This window comes from Polyodon spathula, chromosome 22 (assembly GCF_017654505.1).
Source record: "Polyodon spathula isolate WHYD16114869_AA chromosome 22, ASM1765450v1, whole genome shotgun sequence".
Lineage (NCBI taxonomy): Eukaryota > Metazoa > Chordata > Actinopteri > Acipenseriformes > Polyodontidae > Polyodon > Polyodon spathula.
This window is the reverse complement of record NC_054555.1, coordinates 11,193,272-11,216,145: the sequence shown is the minus strand read 5'-3', so window position 1 is coordinate 11,216,145 and position 22,874 is coordinate 11,193,272. Positions and strand designations below refer to the sequence as shown.

Sequence of the window (22,874 nt, the reverse complement as noted above, 5' to 3'; positions counted from 1 at the left end):
CCCAATAGCTGACTCTCACCTTTTCATCACCTGGTTGACTCTCCTCCTTTCTCCACTATAGAGGACCATATGGCCTCTTTGGTAGCATAAATGATGTTGACTGAGTCTTTTCCAAATAACTCAATTCAATGCTGAGTGACCTAAGCCGTAAGGACTCTTAGCTCCTCCTCAGAAAACTTTTCTTTTCCGTGTGCCAAGACAACTTTGCTGCCCTTCCTCTGACATATTGTTGTGTTTGGTTTGATTTTTGTGCTCCACAAATCTCATACAGCGCTTACTCTGTACTCCTAACTCACCTCTGGGCTGTAAGTGCGGCCGCTAAATACCCGATGCACAGGCGCTGCTCATTGCGACCCTCGTTATCATGATTGTGGCTCATTATTTGAGCGTGTTGAGTAATTTGTAAATATTGTTAAGCTTACATAGGCCACAGTGCAAAATAATTGCCTGGTCGCTAGGCAGTTTGGATTTTGCAGCTGCAATTCTTTGCACTACGCCTATCCTTCCATCAGCCCCATAGTGTGTTTTCTATTAAAATTCAAACAAAATATCTATGTTCTATGATTATTTAAAAGTGAAATCTATCTTTGCAGTAGGATCAAAATGATCCTGATATTCTGGATAAAAGTAATCCAAATCTCCTATTTTTAAATTCCGAAAAACACAATTACAACATGTAATCGCTTTGGTAATTGGATTACCAAAGCAAAATGGATCACAGTAATCCCGATTGCATGTTGATGTTTTGAAAAACCAGTATCACAATATAATCCCGATCAAATGCATAAATCGGATTACCAGAGTTTTGAAAAACCATCCCCTGGTGATCAAGGCAGCAGTCGGCAGTCTCTTTGGTGTTGTGGGTTCAATTGAGAAACTGTAATGGGTCTTCTTGACCTCAAACCAGACTCGAGCAATCTTTCTCAAAGATTGGTAGCTTATGGTGACTCCAGTGCCAGTCCTGAAGTGGATATTTAGCCCATGTGCAGTGGACCGGTGATTGTTCAGTGCCGGTTTGTGAAACATTCAGTGGTGTGGTTGACCTTCCACAACCTCCAGGATGTCTAGTGTACAAACCTGTAGTTTGATAATGTATCCACAATCTGGAGACATAAGCTACACGTCTTTGTGTATGCCCAGGATCCAGCCATCACAATGTATTGAAGAACATGTAAAAGGTCATGGTGTTATTACATTTTATTCATTTGTCTTATTTAACGTGTGCTCATCTGCTGTGTTCTTGGAAAGATGATGGGACTAACGCATGTTATATGGAGGAGCTGTGCAATGTGGAGGGAGTCAAGGAGTCTGTGTGCATAGACATTGAGTGGGATGCATTTGGAGATGATGGTGTTCTTGATAACTTCAGAACCGATATTGATAAAGAGCTAGATCAGAAGTCTTACAGACCATTTAAAAGCACGTGAGTACTGTTTGCATCAGACCTTTCCTACTAAATGTTCATTTAGAAGTTTAATCTGTAAAGTATAATAAAAACCAAAAAATACAATTTTGTAATCGAATCAAACACACACAAGCACAGTTACATTTTTCTAGGTTGTTAGCTGTCATTCTGTTCTATTTCCTGAAGCTTTGAGAAGATGATCAGTGGGATGTACATGGGGGAGATTGTCCGTCTCATCCTGGTGAAACTGATTAATGAGAAGCTTCTATTCCAAGGACAGAAAACCCCAGTCCTGCTCGAGAAGGACAGTTTCAAAACACAGGACATTTTTGAAATTGAGAAGTAAGTTTGGACTTAGTCAATCAACGTTAAAGTAAATGTGCATTTATAATATCATTGTAATTGTAGCATGTAATTGTAACTTTTTTAACATAATTTGTCCTTATTTAAAATTGTATTTTTTACAAGAAGACTGCAGAGTCTGAGCTACAGTTCTGCACATTCAATATTCCACTTGTAGCATGTTTCACATGCTCTTGTATATGGGCCTTTGCTCTGACTGTAACCCTCCTTGTAATTGTGCCACAGAGATGCAGAGGGCTTGGATAAAGCCAGTGAGATTTTGAAGCGCCTGGGACTGCAGCCCAGCCGTGAGGACTGCGAGGTGGTCCAGCAAGTCTGCATCGCTGTGTCGACTCGCTCCGCTCATCTCTGTGCAGCCGGCCTTGCAACCATCGCCACTCGCATGCGCAACAACCGCAGCCTCCCCTCTTTTGACACCACCGTGGCAGTAGGCGGGACAGTCTACAATAAACACCCCAAGTAGGGAGATGCTGCAGCGGTTTCATTTTTTTCTTATTTGTCTGGTTTTGTATGAGACTTTTAACATTCACGAAATCTAAGGATATTCATAAATGCAGTCGTTTACTTTAAAGAATTTGAAAATGTGACATAAAAGCAGCACTTTATCTATAGTGTTTATATAGCCTTATTTAACATAAAAACTAAGAAAAAAGTAAGCTAAGAACCAACATATTAATTAAATGTAAAATCGGTAATAATTCTAATAAGAGATTTTCAAGTATTGGTTGGCACTGTTTTTTGTAGTATGTTGTAAGTCAGTAACTTAAAGGTATTCTAAAAGGATGCTCAAGTTTCCTTTGTGTATAGAATGGCAGTAAACCTCAAGGAAACAACTGGCCTAGCTCTATGTTCTGAAGAAGAGTAATTTTCTTCCTAGGTTCAGCCAACGGTTGCAAGAAGCTCTTAGATTGCTGGCTCCAGAGTGTGATGTCTCCTTTATGCCCCGAGAGGACAGCAGTGGGATAGGAGCTGCAATCGTAGCAGGAAAGGAATGGAAGAGAATGCGTGGTCAGGTAAAAATAATTATATTGCTTTTGCTAATAAAGGTGATTTGCAGGTGTTTCAGTTCCTACCTCGAATGAATGTATAATGTAGATGTTAAATTGTATCTGTTTATGTATTTACTATCCATATTTAAAACACACCACAAAAACTCCATAGCATCTTGTAAGATGCCTTGGAAGGCCTTGGAAAGCAAAGAGTAAAAAAAATCCCATTGATACTCAGTCATGGTCTTTCAACCATTTCGACAGGCAGGAGATGACACATGTGGGATAAAAGGACAGTTTTATTCCACATTTTGTATTATTATTTAGATGAGAATTTTATAATGTACTATAATATACATATTTTGTGAATCCACTGTTTCTCTATCTCTTATAGGTTTGATTCAACCTTAATGAAATCAGAATTTGCAAGCTGTATTGAATCACAGAAATAATGGAAAAAGCCTTCTTGAGTCTGTCCTGCATATCTTCTGCTGTGCCTCCAGTTGGAGTTATAATTGTCCCAGCTGGTGAATTTGTCTACTCACTCAATTTGAGTATCAAGAAATTAAAAAAAAAATCAAACGTTTAATTGTATAATACATTGGAATGAGTGATTCATTAACCATGTACGGAGGTTATTTGACACAGTTAAAAACACTGCATGTGTGTGATAATGCTATGTCCTGTTCCCTTGGCTGCACAAATGCATTAGGGTTTTTTTGGTTTTAAACTTTCATTTTGGTTTTACGGAAAACCAATTGGATGTCAGAAATATCCCTACTTTATATGTATTAGTAGATTTCATTTTAATAAAGCTGTTATGACTGACTTGTATGTGTCCTATTATTCACGTAAAATATATGTATTTAAGCACAACTGCCCCAGGGTTTAATGTACTGTATTATGAGCAGCCCCCCGCACATACAGTAGAAATGTGAATTAGAAATAATGTGGCCTAATAATGTGGTGTTTTAACACACTGTGGTGTTTTCAATGCATTACACATCATATATTGTTAAATATGGAATGAATAAAGATAGGGATTACAATTATTAATAATTGAGGGTTTTAATTGACACAATCGGTAGGCTTCATTAGCCAAACCTTTTTGGTAAAACGAAATTGACTGGTGCTTTCAAGAGTCTCGTTGCACTGTGAGTTTTCAGGGAAAAAGAGACGCCAGTCAAGTCTTCCTGGAAATGTGTTGCCCCTGATGGTGGTTTATCAATAATTCACTTGTGGTCTGCAATAACTACAACAGGTTACTGGTTTGTTCTCGACATGACAGAACTGAATGCTGAATACACAGTTTCAAAAGAAAGAATGTGGGATTAAAAGTGTTTTTTTTAGTATTTAAACACTGTTAAGAATGGGGAGAGTACTGTTTGTTTTACTTTTTCTTATTTACAATGGTGTTGCAGATCCAGTTCATTCCATCCTGTAAAAGAAGTAAAGATATTCAATGGTCAGAATTACTTTAGTGAATTATGGAAGTGGTGTTGTTAGTGATTCCCAAGAAAGTGAATGATTTTAAGAGCGGTCTGGTCCCGGCCCTCCCTTACCTGCACTCCCTCTCCTGATAGGGTAGCACAGGCCTGGATTTGCCAATCCCTGTCTCTGTACGTGTGGAGGTTCAGCCCCTCTGCGATTTCACTCGCTGGAGCTGCTGTCACCAGGTCCTGCTTGTTAGCAAAGATAAGCACTGGAACTGCCTTCAGATTATCTTCTTCGATAAGATTGGATAACTCCTGCAGGAAAGGGTGAAATTACAAGATTACAGATGGGAATGTTTTCAGATGTGTTTTATCATTTTAAAGTGTGTTCTGTATGTGGTGATTGTAAACTAAAAGCTTCCTTACTCTGTTACCCATCAAGCATAGTACTGTAATAAAGTACAGTATTGAAACTGGGTTCACAGACATAACTATCTCCTTCCCCCCCACATATACAGACTCAAATAGGGTCCCCAGTGGACCATCCATTGAAGGCACTTCCATGTGGAGTGCAGGAAGAGTCATAGAGGAGGTGGCTGGTTTGAATCCTGGTGGTGCTGAGTTGCTAACCTTGGCTGGCCCACGGAATGCTGCATAGGGTTTTGTGCTGCAGTGGTGTGGACATGATAATATGATTAGGGATAGTTCAGATCATTGTACTTCAGCACCCCCTACTGGTCAAGCACCCCACAAGTCAATCCAGACAACCCTTCCATCTGGTTCTTTACCTCCAGTAGCTTGGTAATATCTGTTGCTCTGGTTCAGCTGGTGAAGAGAGACCGTGAGAATGGAGGTTGCTCATTAATCTTCAGGTTACCTAACCGTTAAGTGGGTTTCAATGGCTTTTCAAATTGGTTAAAAAATGAGGGTAGAATTTATCGATGATCAGTGAATTAAAAAGGAACAACACTCAAGCAACTAACAGTCTGAAACACATACCTGTCCAGTTTCTTCAAAGCGTTTCTTATCTGCGCTGTCTATGACGTAAATCTGCAACGAGAAAAAATGAATGTTAACCTCATATCTCCTTGTTGGATTAGCAGATTAGTTTATGGATAGGTTCTTAATAGGCTCTCATTATTAGTAAACCAAGTTTTGCCTTCATTGAAGCTAAAAAATTCAATTATTTAATTACTTCTACAGGGTAAACACACAGAGATGCACCAGCTTGTTTCAAGGATTCTTGATCTGTTCCCTTGGTATTGGACTGCTTAAGATTTATATTACCAGAACAGGGGATTTCACAAAAATTAAATCAGATTTATAGTAGCCAATATGCATTCAAGGAAAGTACTTTTTTTGGTGTCTTCTGTTAAACTGCAATATTTTTTGTTTTGTTTTTAAAACTAAGTAAATGATGAAGTTTATGAGTGGTTGGTTTTTGGTCTTTCAACTCCATTTACTACTTTTGGAAAGGTCAAAGTGTCACATGGTTGTTGAGGAAACAAGAAGAACAACACGAGCAAATAAAAACAAGCTAATTCTGAATCACTCCAAAATAGCATAAAACGGAAATAAAAAACTATATTAAAATGACATTTAAGATATATCTCTAGATTTAACCATAGAATCAGGCAACTCACCAACAAGTCTGTGCTCTCTAAATATTTCTTCCAAAAAGGCCAAATCTTCCTTTGACCTCCAATATCCCAGACGCTCAGTTTCATACCATTAGAAGCCACACTTTTAATGTTGAAGCCCTGCAAGAAAAGGAAGCAGGCGCTTTTTTAATTAACGTAACTGAATATTTGGCTGCCTTTTTAGACCTGTAGATTTAAAGCCATAGAGCGACCGTCGTCCTGGAGACCTCTTGATTTACAGGCAGAAAGTGGAGATTAAGCTCAGCATCACTGCACAGACTGAGGTACTGTGGGATTACATTGACCTGCTGTGAATGTGTCCAGTTACTACAGCATATGAAACAAAAAATTATTTTATAAAGTTTTTAAATTTTCAGCACAGTACATTATAAAGAACACTAACTTGTACTGTCTGGTTACAGCATTCTTTTATTTCTGCATGTACATATGAACTGACTGAAATTGGATTTACGATCACTGCCGTAATCAATACAATCGCGTACAAATTTCATTTATATTAAATATAGCACTGTGATGTAACTTCTTTACAGAAGAGTCTTGACACAGGCAGCAATTACAGAGTTACCACATATACACAATCCAGACTAATCACAAAACAAACCATCACCCTGGTTTAAAACAACATAAAACATGGAGCAAACCAGTCTATTCACAGCCAAAACTGATTGAAATATTCAATCTACAAACTGTGCTAGCAAAATGTGTGTCCTCTGTATTGGCTTTTTTGACAATTCTAATTATACAAATGGATGGGTGAGTTTCTTAATGCCTTGTATCTAAGACAAGCTAAGTAAATTAGTTTTATTTCTACAGCAGACAATTTAGTCTTCCTCATCCATTATAAATATTGTCTATTTTAACTCCCATCATCAAGAATGGAACCCTGTTTCTGATGGAACATGGTGTGAATGTTTAAAGCTCTCATACATTAAGTAAGATATGTTAATAGTTGGATTAATTGGCACCCGACATGCCCATTTTGTATAAGGTTTTTTCGCTGATCCAAAAAGCAAAACCTTCGTCTTACATTCATTACAAGCCTATTGTTTCTAAACCAATTCTGCAGAGTGTTAAAATCAGATTGCAGCATCTGTTCAGTTTCCTCTAACTCTCTATTTATGGAATATCACTGTATCATCATCATCATACATTCCTACACTGGCAGCATTTTGTAAATGATTAATAAATAAATAAAACATTTTGGTTATTGATGAACTCTTGATAAAATCAACTCCGCTAATCATTTTTGCTCTGCCCTGATGATGTGGCATTACCCTAAGCTTGTATATCATAAGACGTACTTTATTTTGTTTGATACCCCATAAGATGAAATGCACCAGCGTTTCAATAGGGCACTCTACATGGATCTAAATTTAAAAGTACAGCCACAACCCTACTGATTCCAGAGCTGGAAAACATTCTGATCTTTTGGATACAGTCCAGGCGGTCTCTGTGTAGCTTGAGCTAAGCCATGCTGGCTCCCAGCATAATTCCTCAGAAAGAGCTGTGTTTCCCTGCCGGTTACATCATTAATCACCTCTTCAGCCATGGTGTCGTATATGTGGACCTTGACCTACTGCCCCTTTTTTACTACAGTAGTTATGCAAATATGTCATTTAAAAAGATAATTTCTACCTGTTGTTGCGCTCTGCATTTTTCCACATAGGAAGTGCATTTATATAAAGCTAGACATATCACTTAACCTCTTTTTATGTTATTACTACTTCTTCAAACAGGTCAAGTTATCAAAATGATACCTAATCCTATAATCCTGCATATATAACACAATCATAATCCTACCCCCTCCCCCTCCCTCTCTTTTCCCAGTAGTGTAGCTCGCCTGTGTTGGCGTAATGGTGCTAACGTCTTCTGAAGCCAGTTTCTTCAATAATGTTGTTTTCCCTGCATTGTCCAAGCCCAAGAGAACTATTCTGAACTCCTTCTCTGGGGCGCCTTTCAGCTTCTGGAGGACTGAGAACAAGTCCTGGATAAGCAAGTACAAATAAACAAACGTGAATTAGACTTTTGGCACACTGCAAGGTCACCCGGGTCGAGCAGATTCTATCTCCAAGATCTGCTACACCAGACTACAGGACAGTCTCAGTATTAGGCATGATTAATAGATTTGCAAGGTCCAATAAAAAGTGACCTTTTTAGCAAACTTTAGTAGATGGATATATTTTGTTATTGAAATGGTCTCATTTTTCTGTTTTGATAGAATACGCTGTGTTTGTTAAAACAGGTATTCGTGAATCTGGTCATGGTATTATTAGCATGACTCCAAAACTGTTGGACTTGCATGGTTCATTGCATTATTTGGAAAGGGATTCTGGGTTCTTTATCTTTTAGTTTGCAGGAGATAGTAGGCTGTCAGAGGAAGTTTTGGAAACTAGCAGGAGGAGCAGACTAGCTAGGAATCTGAGTCAGAAGCATGGTTCTATAAACTGCATATTAAAATGCTATTTCATGTTTATTTCAGATTTGGTTGAATAATTCACTATTTGTTTACCACAAAAGCTGTCTGTCTCTCCTTGGTACCCAGCTACACATATTCCAACATCACCCTGCCTACTTTGGCTATAGATTCCATATTGGCTGAGGGGCCAGGTTATTTTACTACACTATAAATGTTTTTTTTTTTAAAAGGTTAGGGACCCATAAACATAGAGCTAATTTTTCTATAATAGATATCATATTTAAGTCATATTTACATCATCCATCAAGCATCTGATCCTTGAGTGTATACTATTAGAATTATATAGGATTTTCATTATTTTTTCTAGAAATAAACAACTCATGCATGTCTTGTTTTTATGTTGTTGTCTCATATGTTTTCTGTTAACCTGTATTACATTAAATCCACAATTCAGTGTTTCTCAATATATGATTGTGAATAAGGCATACTGACATATTGCTTTTGATCTGTTTTGCAGCTCATTTGAATGAAGATGGCACATTATTTGAGGATTAGAAAGCAGTAGCATCATTTGAAGGTGTCCAAATAAATGACCCCTCTCGCCATCTTAAAAACAAATTCATGAATCAATGTAGGTTTCTGTATTCTTGTATGCACCAGCCTAATTCAAATGATCAAAACAACTGTAGGGCTTGTATGAGACTGAATTAGTTTCAATGTTTTCTTTCAGTAGATTAGGAGAGACTCTATCTGGTCCCACACATGAGGGACCAAAAATATTGACAATAGCAATCTTACAATTCTCATCTGCATCCCTTTAAACAGATGATCTGAAGTCTACATTATCAGTGTAGGTTATGAGCATATTTAAATGTACACAGGCACATTACAACATTTAAAGTTTTGCATCTTCCTCCCTATTCATTCATTTTTAATTATATCTATTTATTTTTAATTATATTATCGGTATCAATACTGTTCCTTAATATCAGTCCAGGGTTTGGCCTCTCTTTGTATTCCAACATTCTTTTCCTGTGTCAGGATAGATAGACAGGATAGATGGAGGTCCAGGTCAAATTCTACTCTACACAATTAATTTGTACTCCAATAACTAGATTGCTAAGTAAATGTTTGTGTTATATGTTAATATTAGCAGTTTATTTTAACAAAATTCTTGAATGTGAGAAGCTAAATATTCATCAGATGAATCTTAAAAATAGTTCTGCATTCTGACAAAACCCTGCTCTCGTCCTAAACATGTTTTCAAACTCGACGTCCATCCGCAGCTGTCCAGATTTTCTCTCTTTAAAAGATGACAACCCCACCTTCAAAGAAGAAGATACAAAGCCGACTATTTCAAACGCAAGAAAACCCTTCAACTCATTAAAGGCTGGTGACTCACCAAACTGCCAATACAGATAGAATACATACCTTTTGAACTTCTCCCATTTTATCTTGTTTTCTTCAGGAATAAAAGTGAGGAAAGAAAGTTACATTCTATATTCACAGCCACGCAGACACAAATTGAGATGATTCTGGGTGCTGTCTTCGCTTATGCAATATGTACAGTCCTCTCTCTCTCTTTCTCTCTCTTTGGCTGGGAAGACAGGATTAGGGCTCCAGAATTAGCTGCCGGCTTCCACATACACCCCCTGTATTAAATAATTACACCCCCCCTCCCCGCCAGCTGTCACTCTCAGGACATCATGTGGGAAGATAATCCAGCAGTCCATTAAAACAAGGCCTTTCATTTTAATTTTGCTCGTATTAGAGCTTATTGAGGTAAATTTGCATAGCCTTTCTAGTGCTCCATGTGTAGGCTATGCATTTACCATGTCTTATTGAGAAGCCATATTTTTAGTGCTTTACTGTTATTGTGAGGAATCATATTTACCTTGCCTGTGCCTCATCATTTTGACCCCCACCCCCCTCCCTCGTGGGTATATGGAGGAGGCTGACATCAGTCTGCTCATATGTCACACTTTAAAGTTTTTGCATATATATTTAGAGAACAGCTTGCCACATTGGGATGAAACTTGCTAGGACCCTCTTGAGCACAGATATTGAGTGTATCATAACCCAGGGGTATTAAGAGGATACCTTGTCTGTGTGTTAGTTTTATTTTTACATATATCTAGGGAAACGCTATCCTGAATATCCAGGTTATTGGTAGTGTCAGAATATGGTGATAATAGAGGCTGTCTGTATATCAAACTTCTATCTTTACACATCTAGAGAACCACTCAGCCAGAGTTTGAGTATACACTGTTTGAGTATATCATAATTGTTAAAGTTTAAGTGTGACAAACAGACAAGCATTCATAGATCTAGAGAACCTCTGATCCAGTTATGAACACTGAGAAGGAAATTCTTTAGCACAAATTATTGAGTGAGTGCATCATTATCTGGGGGCTTATGGAGGTAGTTCGTTGGTATGAATGTCCATCTGTGTGTCACATTTTGACATGTCTCTAGAGAATCACTTATCCAGTCTTGAGGAAAGTTATTGAGGGTTTGAGAGCATTAGAATCTGGAGTTGTATGGAGACATCTGTCAGTGTGTCCGTATGTATGTCTAACTTATATTTTTAAACGTGGCTACAGCAAGTCATGCTGATCTCCTATTCCATCAGATTGATAGCTCTAATTTTGTATTGAAAATGACAAATGACGTATATTTCACCAAGAGGTTAATGCCTACCAGAGGCCTCTACATGTGAGAACAAATTCTGTTAATCTGTCAACTTTATACGAGGTGAGGCATTCCCTTCAAAGCACAGAAATGGGAATGTTTTTTTTTTGTTTGTTTTTAACAAACCTGTAATTCAGTCTGTAATTATAAATCCATAAATTTTGTTCAGTTCAGTAACTGCAGTTTGATATAACTATTCAACGTTCCCTCAGTTTTCATGCAAGTTATAATAGGCCCTCAGGGCAGGTACAGAGTTGGTCAGTCAGTTTCTCACATATAACAAACTCACACCAAAGAGACATTTTAGAAACTATACTGGCAATTTTTACTAGTTTTTAATTATATCCTGTATCCCGTTCTACAAAGCAAGTCAAATAATCATACATCATTACTATAAACATAAAGTTACATAAAGCATGCCTAGATAAAATACAGTTATGTTGCTACCATCTAAACAAAGCCAAGAGGCATATTCAATCAAAGAAATACAGCACCAGCATTATTTCTCTTTTCTGTGGGACTATTAATTTCCAAATTCCAAAGAGAAAATGTGTTAAACTGTATTTGATTGAAGAATGCTATTAAGAGATCAATAAACTATTTCCCAATTCTAAAGTTAGATTCACTTGTATTGTAATGTACAGTTTTAAGACAAAGGTGTATTTGTTTAAATGATTTAATAGGCATCATCAATTAAACAAGTCACTAAACTAAGAAAATGTAATCTAACTTCATTTATTGGCACATGTTTCTAAGGTTAGTATGATGATGAACTGTGGTGGTTTTCTAGTATGAATTGAAAGCAATTCAGAACAATAAAGAGTGCTACTCAAGGTTGTAAAATTAACCCCACTTCCTCACCTCTTATTAGCATAGCAGCATTAGCACAGGCCACCATATTTGTGTTTAAGATCTTGTTGTCTTCATACTTTAGCTGGGGACATAATGCATTTTCAATAACAGTGTGATAGATGCAAGCCTGTGCCTGATTGCAGCTACACATTGACTAGGAATATGGATTTTAAAATCTTGTCTAGCACTACTTTAGCAAATCTGATTTAAGATAATGCCTCCATCTCAATGGAGTTTTCCTGGATCTGTTTACAGAATGTTAGTGTTCTGCAATTAAGTTTTTTTTAGCAGAAATTTTTTGCTGCACAGTAAGCTTGGCAAACTCTGATCTAAGCTGAAAAAAAAAACGATACAGAAGATACACCATAGGATTAAACAGGTAAGAAATGTAATATTTCTAAAATATGAAATGTTCTTGGTGTTTGTGTTTTATGGTCTCCTTACCCTATTGTTATTATTATTATTATTATTATTATTATTATTATTATTATTATTATTATTATTATTATTATTATTATTATAAGTTTGTGTTAAAGTGGCTTGCACCTGGGTTCATTAGCTGCTCTTCAGTTCTTGTTGTCTGCCATAGGTATATGCAACTTAGTGGGGTTTTTGGATGTGTTTTCTATTATTTTTAAATGACATATGAGCCAGCACCTTCTAGTGATCTGCTCATTTGGATGAAATTTGCTTTTGTTTTGCTGGCAATACCACACTTAATTCTTGCAGTATTTCAAAATTATTTGGCAATACATTGCTGTGCACTAGAGGGCGCTGGAGCTTACTAATATGTAGAGACACAGCAATGTATGTAACATGTTGTGTATTACAGGAATGTAATATACACTACCCTCCATTCTAACACAGGGCGAATATTTAAGTTTGTGTCGGCAACTTAATTTAGAGTTCTAAAATAATAAATTCCCCTGTCCTTTATCACAAACTGGTTCCCTAGTCAGATACATTACTGTGTACATTTTACAATGTTTTTCAAAATTATAAGTGTACCATTTATTGGAGCTCCCATGTCCCCCTCACTAAAATGATTCCTAATGTGCTATATATTTTTTTACTATATACGTCCGTCGTTGCAAGATCTATGCTGTCTGATCCTGAATTTCTTGTTAATAAAGGGTTAAAGAAAAAGAGCCTGCTGATCCGGTTTCATTATAGTAATTCATATCTGGTTGTTCAACACAGCATCACTCATAGTTGTTCACCAGCTAATTCAGCCTCTGTCGTCCCAGTGAAATAAGATGTGGTGGATCAAGGCAGATGTTTTCATTGCCCTGTCCGAGGACAAACTGATGTTTGATGAGGCCTGACTGGTCCCTGGGATTGGTGAATTTGTGTCTGTGAAGCAAGCATACAATGATAAAAGTCTGGTAGTCACTTGTATTGATCGAAAATGAAACCCATCTAATTGTTTATTTTCTACAAATTAATTAAATGTTAGGTTGTAAATTGGTCTCACGTGGTAGTTCTATTTACAAATGTACTATTTTTTTTATCTTAGAAATACTATCATTGATGGTTTATTGACAGATTTAATAATATTGGGACATACAATAAAAATCATATACATTAAGGTCTGTGAAAAATCAGGTTTAGAAAAAGAGATTTAAATCTGCCACTCTTTAGACAATTAAATACACACTTCCCTTTTCATGGTAGAAAACTGCCTTTGAATTCTGCATTGTTGGTCGTGCTAATACAAGGTTTATTTTAAAGTGTGTTTATCACTATAACATTATCACCGTGCTGTTATATCTATGCAATGCTGTTTCTATACACTCACTGTCATCCATTCAACGTACTTACCAGCACTCTGAAGTTACAGTGGCAGTGCTGTTGGTATTTGATCTAGTCCTTGGCTTTCTTTTGGCTACAGAAATACAAAAGATAAAAGATTTATGCTCTTTTTTTCCCTGTCTTACTTTTGGATGTATCAAACTGATTCGGCTCAGTTTCTTATTTTTAAATGTTCTTTTCTAAACCTCTATGTACATAATGTACTGCAGCCAACATCTGTTAGGAATCCGGTTCCTGGACTCTGTGCCTCAGATTCTATCCCACGCTGGAACAAATGTGAAACTCAGCCATTCTGCCATAGGCATTCAATACCAACTGTTACCATTGATACCAAATGTTTCTCAATCAAAACTTTCTATCAGCCCAATTATATTAAATCAAATTCTGTAACCACTGAAGACACATTGCTATTAACATGATTTTGAGTGTCATTTTAAACATGGTCATTCAATAAGGTTGATAGGATCATATATGGCTTGTTGCCCCCTCTGTCGGACAGCATTTCAGTGTGGTAACTCCTGGAAACGCAATCAAAGGCCTTTACATACACTTTGTCAAGAAATAAGTGCAGATCACTTCAAAGATAAAGCCCTTTCACTTGGATCATGGACTCATTTAGATGTATAGATTGAGTAGACCAGTACATAGGTTAGGAGTTACTAAAGAATGTAAAGTATACTGTGCTAAATGGTCTAATGAAACATGGTATTTTATATATGAAATAAGAACCCCATACTTATTGACACTCTAAGACCATAATGATAAATGCTTAAAAATAATCCCAAATCTCACATTCCACATATTCTAGTTTCTGAATACATCCATCCACAGTGAATCTTACCTTGTGAATTTTTAATCATGCATTTCATCACAATGATAAACAAAATGAGAAACACCACTGCACCAAGGCCACATATGAGAATTATCAAAAGAGAATTATCTGTTTGAAAGCAAAAAAAAAGAATTAGACAAAATAAGGAACAACTATTCCTGCAGCTCCAGCTCCTTCCTGGAAATGAAAATACTGTAATCAAAACAACCAGCCACTTTTGGAACAAAATGCATACATGCCAACAGTCCCTATATGGTCGGGACACTCCCAATTTTCTTGCAAATATCCCATGTCCTGATGGATAGGAAGAAAGTCCCGATATTTACCCATTGAAAAAAAATCATTTATTCTGCACAGTAGAGTTAGTGAAAACCACACACTGTGCTCTTCGTGCGGCTGCACATCTGCTGATCACTAACTTATACTATATATACTTATACGGTCATGATGGTCGTATGGTGTTCAGTTTAAATAAATAATAATAATAATAATAATAATAATAATAATAATAATAATAATAATAATAATTAGCTTTAAATTCAAATTGCTTTTTATTATATTTTTTTCCATGTGGATTTGTAATATTGCAGAGAGGTTCTTGGCTCTGTTGCTCCCCATTGAGTTATCAGTTTTCTCAAATCTATCTTTACCTGGTTTTGAGCTTGTCTGGAGGACTATAATTCCTCATTCCATCCCAGTCTTGAAAGATCATGTGATTTCAATGGAATAATGGAGGTTGTTTGGTACAAGCACTTCAGATTTTCCAGATCTGCTCAAAAGCACTTCAAAGCCAGGTAAAGACACTTACTTATTCTTTAACTTGTTTGTTTTGTTTACATTCTACCATTTTGGATTATTTTCAGCAGCACAATACACTAAAACAAAATGTCCCTCTGGTCCTTGCTTCACACTGTATGTCACAAACTGACTCGGTTATGAAGGTCAGGTACAGCCGGTAATGTACAACGATTGTGGAAAACTTGTTTGTAGATAATGTAGCCTTTTAAAGCATAGCCACTACATTGGCATACAAATCTCAATTCCCTTTCAATAATGTATACTTCAGCAGCTGTTCATATGACCAGTCTTACCTGTAACTGTAATGAATATTGTATTAGATGTGCTGTTTCCACAGCTTCTTCTTGCAGTACAGTAGTAGGATCCAGTGCTGTTTTTCAACACATTTGTAATGGTCAGATTAGTGCTTTGGGTTCTGTTGAAGAGTAGGGCATCTTTAAACCAGAGAACTTCCTGAACTTCATGATCAGTAATACAGATCAGGGTGATATTATCCATGTCGTTGACAGCCAATGATGTGGCACTAATAGTAACATTGAAAGTAGAACCTTACAGAAAGAAAAAATAAAAAATACTAATTTGAGCTAAACCATATTCACTATTTATTAATCACAGAAGGACTTAGACATAAGTAGTGTGCTTTGTTTTTTCTTTTAAACTGTGTTTCTAATGTTGTATGCACAGGGTTATATCTATACACAGGATAAGATGTACAGGAACTTTGACGCATCTGTAACTGTGATTATGAGCACTAACCAACTTGTTTGGTAATTGAAAAGCACCATAGAGCAAGTGGGGGGGGGGGGGGGGGGGAATCTTTAAGATAAGTGTATCCCTTATGAATAAGCAGTAATATGTTGAGTGTATATGTATGATGGAACCTCCTTCAAAGGATTTCAATAAACAAAATTAATAAATGTACAATAATGAGCCTCACTAAGTTAACACATACACTCACGTCACTTGTGGTCGTTGTAAACTTCCTTAAATCAACTTCAGCCATTCTTGCAGTACTTACAGTTTATGATGATCTCTATCCTATTCGATGCACTGCTACAGTTTATAGCAGTACAATAGTAGGACCCAGGATCAGTTGCACTCACATTTGTGAGGTTCAGATTATTGCTTTGGGTTCTGTTGACCAGTGTTCCATTGTCTTTAAACCAGCTCATTCCTGGGACCTTTTTATGAGTTGAACAGGTCAGGTTGATATTGTCACCCTCGTCAACAGTTGTATTTGATGCTTCAATATGTGCATCTGCAAAGAAAAAGTTTGTTGTATGCAAGTTTAAGTGACTATTTTCTATATTCCAGTGGTTCTCAAACCTCATCTATTTGGGACCCCCCTTTTGAAGTGACTTTGGTCTGGCACAACCCACTTATTGAAATATTTTGTGGCTAATAAATAATTTGTTAAATCTAGCTTTCTTTTAAATGAAAAGGAAATATGAGTAATAAAGCAAAAAGAAATGTTGTTTATAAGAGACCTGCTACAATGACCCGTAGCCATTATGTGTCTCTGACGGAGAGCGAATGAATCCAAATCAACAATCTCCCTCTCGACCGGTGAGGGCACTGTACAACAGGAGCTGCGGGCTTCCTACTGAATGGTTGGGCAGTTCATCCCAGGGACAGTCGGGAGCCGGCCATTCAGGAAAAGGGCGGCGTTACGGTACCTGGAGTCATCGCCCTAGTACGGTGAGCGAAGTTTCAGTTATGAATTGGAGGAGACGTGATTGAACTAGCTATCGGAGGGGGCGGGGCTTAGGGTACTTCAGGGGGACGTGATGCCGTAATTGTCTCCTTTGTTGTGGTTAATGGGAGGAGACAAGGACGGAACCTTGAATGAAGTGTGGGTTCATTGAGAAGTGTTGTGTTTGTTTTGCCAGACGGCTGATACGAAGCTGGAGCTGCAGCGAGAAACCCAGATCTGAACGCGCACGAGCACCAGCAATCAGAGCACCGCACCTGCACCAGAGCACCCAGTTTGGAGACGTGTTTTCTGTGGTTATTATTTCGGGATTGCAACCCCTTTGTTTTGTAGCTGGTAATACCCATTGCTGGGTAGAACCAGCTTTATTATTTTGAGTCTAGTTTTTGCTGGCAATACCCATTGCTGGGTAGAGCCAGCTTTATTATTTGAAACCCGGTTTAAAAGGGCATTAAAAGAAACCTGACCGGTAAACTTTGTGTTTGTCCTTTGTTGGAGCACCTCAAATCACCTATACACCGGAGCACTACAAATCACTTTGCCACTGTGTCGTATAAGTTTGTTTGTTTCGCGACGCCCCTAAAATTTTCAGCCTTCGTTCCATTCAACTCTGGAAACCACACTTAGTGCATGTATATTGAGAGAGAATAGGTGGAGCCAGCGCAGTTGAAAGCATCCTGTTGTCACCTGACGAAGGGAATGAGGAAGTGTTCTCAGTGCCAGGCAGTTAGGATTCCCCAGGCAAGCCAAGTAAAGACTGCTCACGAACCATGATGAACCATTCAGTATGGTTGCAAAGAACTGACAACAGATAAATACGAAATAATGAAACACCAGTGCCTGCTTACTAAGGAAATATTTACACACGTCCAGAATCAAAAAACACAATCTGAACATACGCATTTGGGGTGGCCAAATTTAAACCAGGGAATGCTGCTTCATTTAATTTATGCAACCCTTATGTGGCAGTACATAGGTGGCAGGTAATTGCACCTGATTCAATTGTGATGCAAATTTCATCAAGGTCTATAATATAGCTGTATGGATTAAAACTGGACTGAAGTTTTATTCAGATTTCATGTGTTTAAAGACTGGCTTTCCAAAGTGGCTCATGAGCGCATGGTGTGCAGGATGAATGGTACAGGCAAGGGAGGCCAGAAAAATTGTCAAGGACTGTTTCTCCTCATCATGCTGTTGTGGGCCCTACTGACCAGGCGCAAAGTGAGTTCAAGTTGATGTCTGCAGGGCCGCTAGCTTGCCTATTGTAGCTCCCAGGTATAAAGTGGCATGTCATTTGCTTGCGGAGTCAATGAACTGCCACTGACCTTTAGTTTGCTTGAGCTGCTGTGGGAAGTTATTGTGATAAGGGAACATTCCAAATTAAAGATAAAAATTAATTGGGCAATTTAAATTAATTAAAAAAAAAAAAACTCAAAAATGTAATTGCTGCACTAATGACACATCAGGCAAGACACCAGATATAATATACATAACTAGGAGACAGCAGTTCCATTGTATTCAATAATGCTGTGTGTCATCAGTGTGGTCTGGTACACAAATGAGTTCACACACGAAAGGGATATATAAATATACTGCTATGTAAATGTTTTATCTGCTGTTGAAGTTGTCGTAGTTTCAGTTTAGTTTTAGATCTTTTATTTTAGATTGTTGGATTGAGACTCTGTGGGTCAGATGAGAGTATCCTTGTGGCCAGTTTAATGACAGAGGGATGAAATTACATTGTGTTTAAATGTCAAAATTTAGACATACAGTTGTTTCAGTTTCAAATCCTGAAAGATATCATTAGGGGGGCCTACAGTATAATGCACTTTATCTGTGAGCATGTACAGTAATTCATTTTAGCAATTTATTTTTAATGGCTGGGTTTAAAAAGTAAGTAGCAGGGTTCCGAAAAAGTGTTGCACGTCCCCACATGTTGCTACAACTGTTTTAGTAATGCAGCTGTCATTTTTCTTTTCATTGTCAACATCCTGACAACTTTTAACACTTAGAACTTTTAAAGTCTCTTTTCAAAATGGCTCCTCTAATGCACTGGGGTTTGAGATCTGTATAATTCACTGCAGGAAGATTTAAAAATAAAAAAAAAGCATAACAGCAAGTGCTCTGGCTTTTCTGTTCTGTACCACATCGTGGATCGTTATTGCTGTGTTACCTGTTTGACAATGTGGGCAATAATCCTTACACTATCAGTGCACTAGAGCGGCCATTTCGAAAAGAGCTTTGAAACAGGCTTTAAAGTTATAAGTGTAAAAAGTTATCAGGATGTTAACAATGAAAAGAAAGGACAGGTATGTTATTTAAACAGTTGTAGCAGAACCTGGGGATGTGTAACGCTATATTTTTCAGAACCCTGCTACTTACTCTTTAAGGTAAGATGATTCGTAAAATAATACCAAAATACACTCATATATTAACATGTTTTTGAAAGCTAAAATAAAAGAAATAAGAATTAAATTGTGTCTTTTCTGTTGATTGAATGTACAATACAAGGCTCAATTTCATTATAATGAAAGTATATTTGCTAAATATTTAAAATACAAGGCAAACTTCCTTCAGACCAAAAAGTCCTTTCTAAAAAGAAAATAGTTGCCAGCACTTTATTATATTTCAGCAGAAGAGAAAACAACATACCTCCAAAGCAGTAAAAAGAATCTTCCTCATAAACAAAATATTTATATATATTAATTTCTGTGGCGTTTTTTTCCTTCTGGCAAATTGTATTGCATTTTCCTGAAACTGAAAAAAGAAAAAAACATTCTTTGAAATGAGTAAACCTTAATTGGGTCATCTGGAAAACATTGCATGCAGAGAATGAAACACTTACGAGTTTCAGTAAAGTTCTTTAGTTCACTGAAGTTCCCTGATTCATTTTCACAGCAGTAATATTTTTCCCCACCCATGACATTTAAGTGGTCTTTATCTCCTTTCAGATTGCAGTATAGTGGGTTCAGACTACATTGAAGATCTCCAGAGATTTGTGCTCCACTGCCTGTTAAACAAATTCAGTAACAAACCTCTCAGATCATCTTAGCGTAAAAAAGAACATTTGTGTTTCATAATGACATAAAAAAATCTAATAAAATATTTCAAATACAATCCAGTTAAAGTCAAGTAGAGAAACATCTTGGCTTTTGGCTTCATTAGTAGAAGATAATTGTAAATCTCGGAGTGTTTTTGAAGTTATGGATGATGGAAGTTGTTCATCCATGCCTGGTTGCAGACTGTTTCACATTGGTGCCCAAAACTCTGCTGCATTAGTAAACCTAATCTTTTTTTTTTTTTTTCTCTAGTTATTAAAATAATAATAATAGCACTCCCTAGAAGATATTTAATGACCTCAGTCCAGACCCTACGTGTTTCAAACTTGGGTGAGTTATTTTATTGAACTATGTGCTGAGAATACTATGTGCAGATACCCAGTTTCAAAGTAATTCCCTTTTAAGATTTGTTTTTATTAAATGAAACAAACAAAAAAAAAAAATATTGCGAAATTATTTTATATCAAAAGGGGAAGATGAATAATCGCAGACAAAATTAATGATTTTAGTTAGTTTGATCATGATGACCGGGCCTATATTACATCACACTGTCAGACTGTTATTGATTCACAATTGTGTAAACAAGGGCAAACAAAGTAGCGCTTGTTTTGTGTTGAGTGATTAACACATTGTATTCAATGAATGAATCCCTAACAACATTGAGTCACAGAACCCCTGCAGTGTTTACAAGAAACACATCACTTCTCTGTTGTTGTATATCTATTCCATATTGAAGCAATGTTTTTCAATGCAATCCCAACTGTTCTGATATTTGTATCCACAGATCATAGGTAAATCAACTAGGGAATTATTTGTTTTCCATTTTTGCTCGACAGTGTTTGTCAAGACTCACCAGTGTAACCAGTTCACTCTCCCTCCTGCAACAATGCTGGTGCTCTGATTGAAAACTGGAAACTTTGTTCCACAGCTTTGTTGCAAGAGGGAGTGTGATTCGGATACACTGCAATGTTTCTGGTAATAAAAGTTCGGTAATAAACTACATTCACATTACACCTCTCTTCAGGTAAATCTGAGCCATGAACAATTGTAATTTGCTAAATGTTGCTATCCTGGATAAACCACTCATCTTTTATTGGAGTGTATTTAACTGGATCTAATTGGGGTACCTTTGAAACGTCATGACATCTGTTAATTATGCCATAATTTGGCACTGCCATGAGTCAAAACTTTTGTGAGTTGCACATAATATTTTGATTGAATTTATTGAATAAGTAAAAATTGTTATGTTGGTCCAGAGATTAACGTTTTTATTGGACCAGCATAGAATGTGATAATGTATAAACTTTCAATACCACATAGGCCCTTTGAGCAGATGTAGTGTAGATGATTTTACTGTTGTCAGATTGTACAGGTTTACTGATTTTGTTGCTTTTAAAACACCATTAAAAAGTCACTTACCAATGAATAGAAGCAAAGCAGTTATAGAAATAATATCTTCATAGATATTCATTGCTGAAACTTTAGAACTGAAAGAAAATCAATATAAAATATAATCATGCCCATCAAACATAATTGATGCATACATGAATTCACCCCTACACATACACAAATAACAGTTAAAACAATTCCAGTAACCAGCTACAGTCATATAGGTAAAATAGTTCAGATGATGTTTTTGACAAATATGATAAATAATTCCCAATTTCCCTAAATTGCACACGCTACTGGCTACTGCAAAATCATTTCTTTTTCAGACAGTTCATATCACAATCAGTTACACACAACATCACCAACCCAGCATCTAATACCAGTAAGAACAGCTATGTGTAGCATGGTTATGAAAATCAAACCTCAAATAATGCATGTGAAACGCCAGCACATGTCTGTGTGTAAAATTCTGGAAAATACCAGAGAGGGTTTAAATGACGATGGGTTTTACAATTGAATAAATCCCTTTTTTAATAATAATAATAATAATAATAATAATAATAATAATAATAATAATTCCATCTTCCATTACTTAACACATTTCAAAAAGCATTTCATGTTTTTGCATTTACTCTAGCACCATTTAATCGTTAACAGTACATCACAAATGTTGACCGTATTAAAATTATAATACATCAAGCACTAACATTTTTGCACACATATTCAACAACACAACATGAATTTAAGTAGCACTTACCTGCTATTTCTTTTTCCTTTCCAAAGGTACAAGTTAGCATTTGCTTCCTGAATGAGTTACACTTCAGGTCAACAAGGCATTACTGTTCATAAACAATGGACAGTGGCTGTGTACTGCTCATAAGTTAAAATGGACACATCAATGCAAATGGATTATGGAAATCAATATCCTTTAGAGAGTGGAACCAAGCTGCCATATTACAGTAAGTAAGATGCAAATGTTATGTATTTTTTATTTTTTTTTCTAAAACAAAAGGGAAGTTATGCTACTGGATTCTAATGGTCACAACAAGCAATGTAAATGTACCACAATATATACAGCTAAACCTATTCAGCTTTTATTAAAAGTGCAAGGAAAATGGTGACCATTGTTGCCTAAATTTAATAGCTTCATTGTTAGGTGTCTTTAATAGAATTGAAACATCTGTCAGATTGTCTATAGCAGAACCTCCTGAAATGTGTCTGCTGGAACTAACTTAGCATTAGTCAACACTACTGCATCCACATCAATCTACATCACTCAGATGTATTGTTTTATTTTTCATTTCTTTACACATATAATACAGTATATAATCACTGCAACCATCAGGCTCACAAAAATATATATAATACAAAACACATATATATATATATATATATATATATATATATATATATCTAATTATATATATATATTAATATATAATATATATATATATATATATATA

The 22,874-nt window shown here is 36.5% G+C and overlaps 3 protein-coding genes across 6 annotated transcripts in view; 1 reads left to right on the top strand and 2 right to left on the bottom strand.

The window, feature by feature from the left end:
• The window catches only part of LOC121297019 (hexokinase-2-like), a 34,586-nt gene extending 31,001 nt beyond the window's left edge, over positions 1-3,585 (top strand). For both annotated transcript variants that reach the window (XM_041223033.1, XM_041223032.1), the window contains 5 exons: positions 1,249-1,423; positions 1,592-1,747; positions 1,994-2,227; positions 2,646-2,781; positions 3,152-3,585. In XM_041223033.1, the coding sequence (XP_041078967.1) occupies positions 1,249-1,423; positions 1,592-1,747; positions 1,994-2,227; positions 2,646-2,781; positions 3,152-3,157 (707 nt within the window). In that variant the 3' untranslated portion in view covers positions 3,158-3,585. The remainder of the gene's footprint in view (positions 1-1,248; positions 1,424-1,591; positions 1,748-1,993; positions 2,228-2,645; positions 2,782-3,151) is intronic.
• Positions 3,586-3,678: 93 nt separating this feature from the next.
• LOC121297021 (ADP-ribosylation factor-like protein 3) lies at positions 3,679-10,186 on the bottom strand. Of its 2 annotated transcripts, XM_041223035.1 has the most exons (6): positions 9,699-10,186; positions 7,692-7,835; positions 5,834-5,950; positions 5,190-5,240; positions 4,320-4,505; positions 3,679-4,195 (listed from the first exon to the last, which is right to left on the bottom strand). In XM_041223035.1, the coding sequence occupies exons 1-6, from the start codon at positions 9,714-9,716 to the stop codon at positions 4,148-4,150; spliced, it is 564 nt and encodes a 187-aa protein (XP_041078969.1). In that variant the 5' UTR covers positions 9,717-10,186; the 3' UTR covers positions 3,679-4,147. The 2 variants fall into 2 exon arrangements, with proteins under 2 accessions (XP_041078969.1, XP_041078968.1); XM_041223034.1 differs by lacking the exon at positions 7,692-7,835.
• A 2,132-nt stretch (positions 10,187-12,318) lies between these two features.
• LOC121297418 (limbic system-associated membrane protein-like) lies at positions 12,319-22,446 on the bottom strand. 2 transcript variants are annotated; one of them, XM_041223736.1, is made up of 9 exons: positions 22,169-22,446; positions 21,442-21,509; positions 19,809-19,973; positions 19,616-19,720; positions 16,271-16,510; positions 15,546-15,800; positions 14,464-14,562; positions 13,632-13,695; positions 12,319-13,163 (listed from the first exon to the last, which is right to left on the bottom strand). In XM_041223736.1, coding segments are annotated over exons 2-9 (981 nt in total). In that variant the 5' UTR covers positions 21,494-21,509; positions 22,169-22,446; the 3' UTR covers positions 12,319-13,162. The 2 variants fall into 2 exon arrangements, with proteins under 2 accessions (XP_041079670.1, XP_041079671.1); XM_041223737.1 differs by lacking the exon at positions 14,464-14,562.
• Between the last annotated feature and the right edge of the window lie 428 nt (positions 22,447-22,874).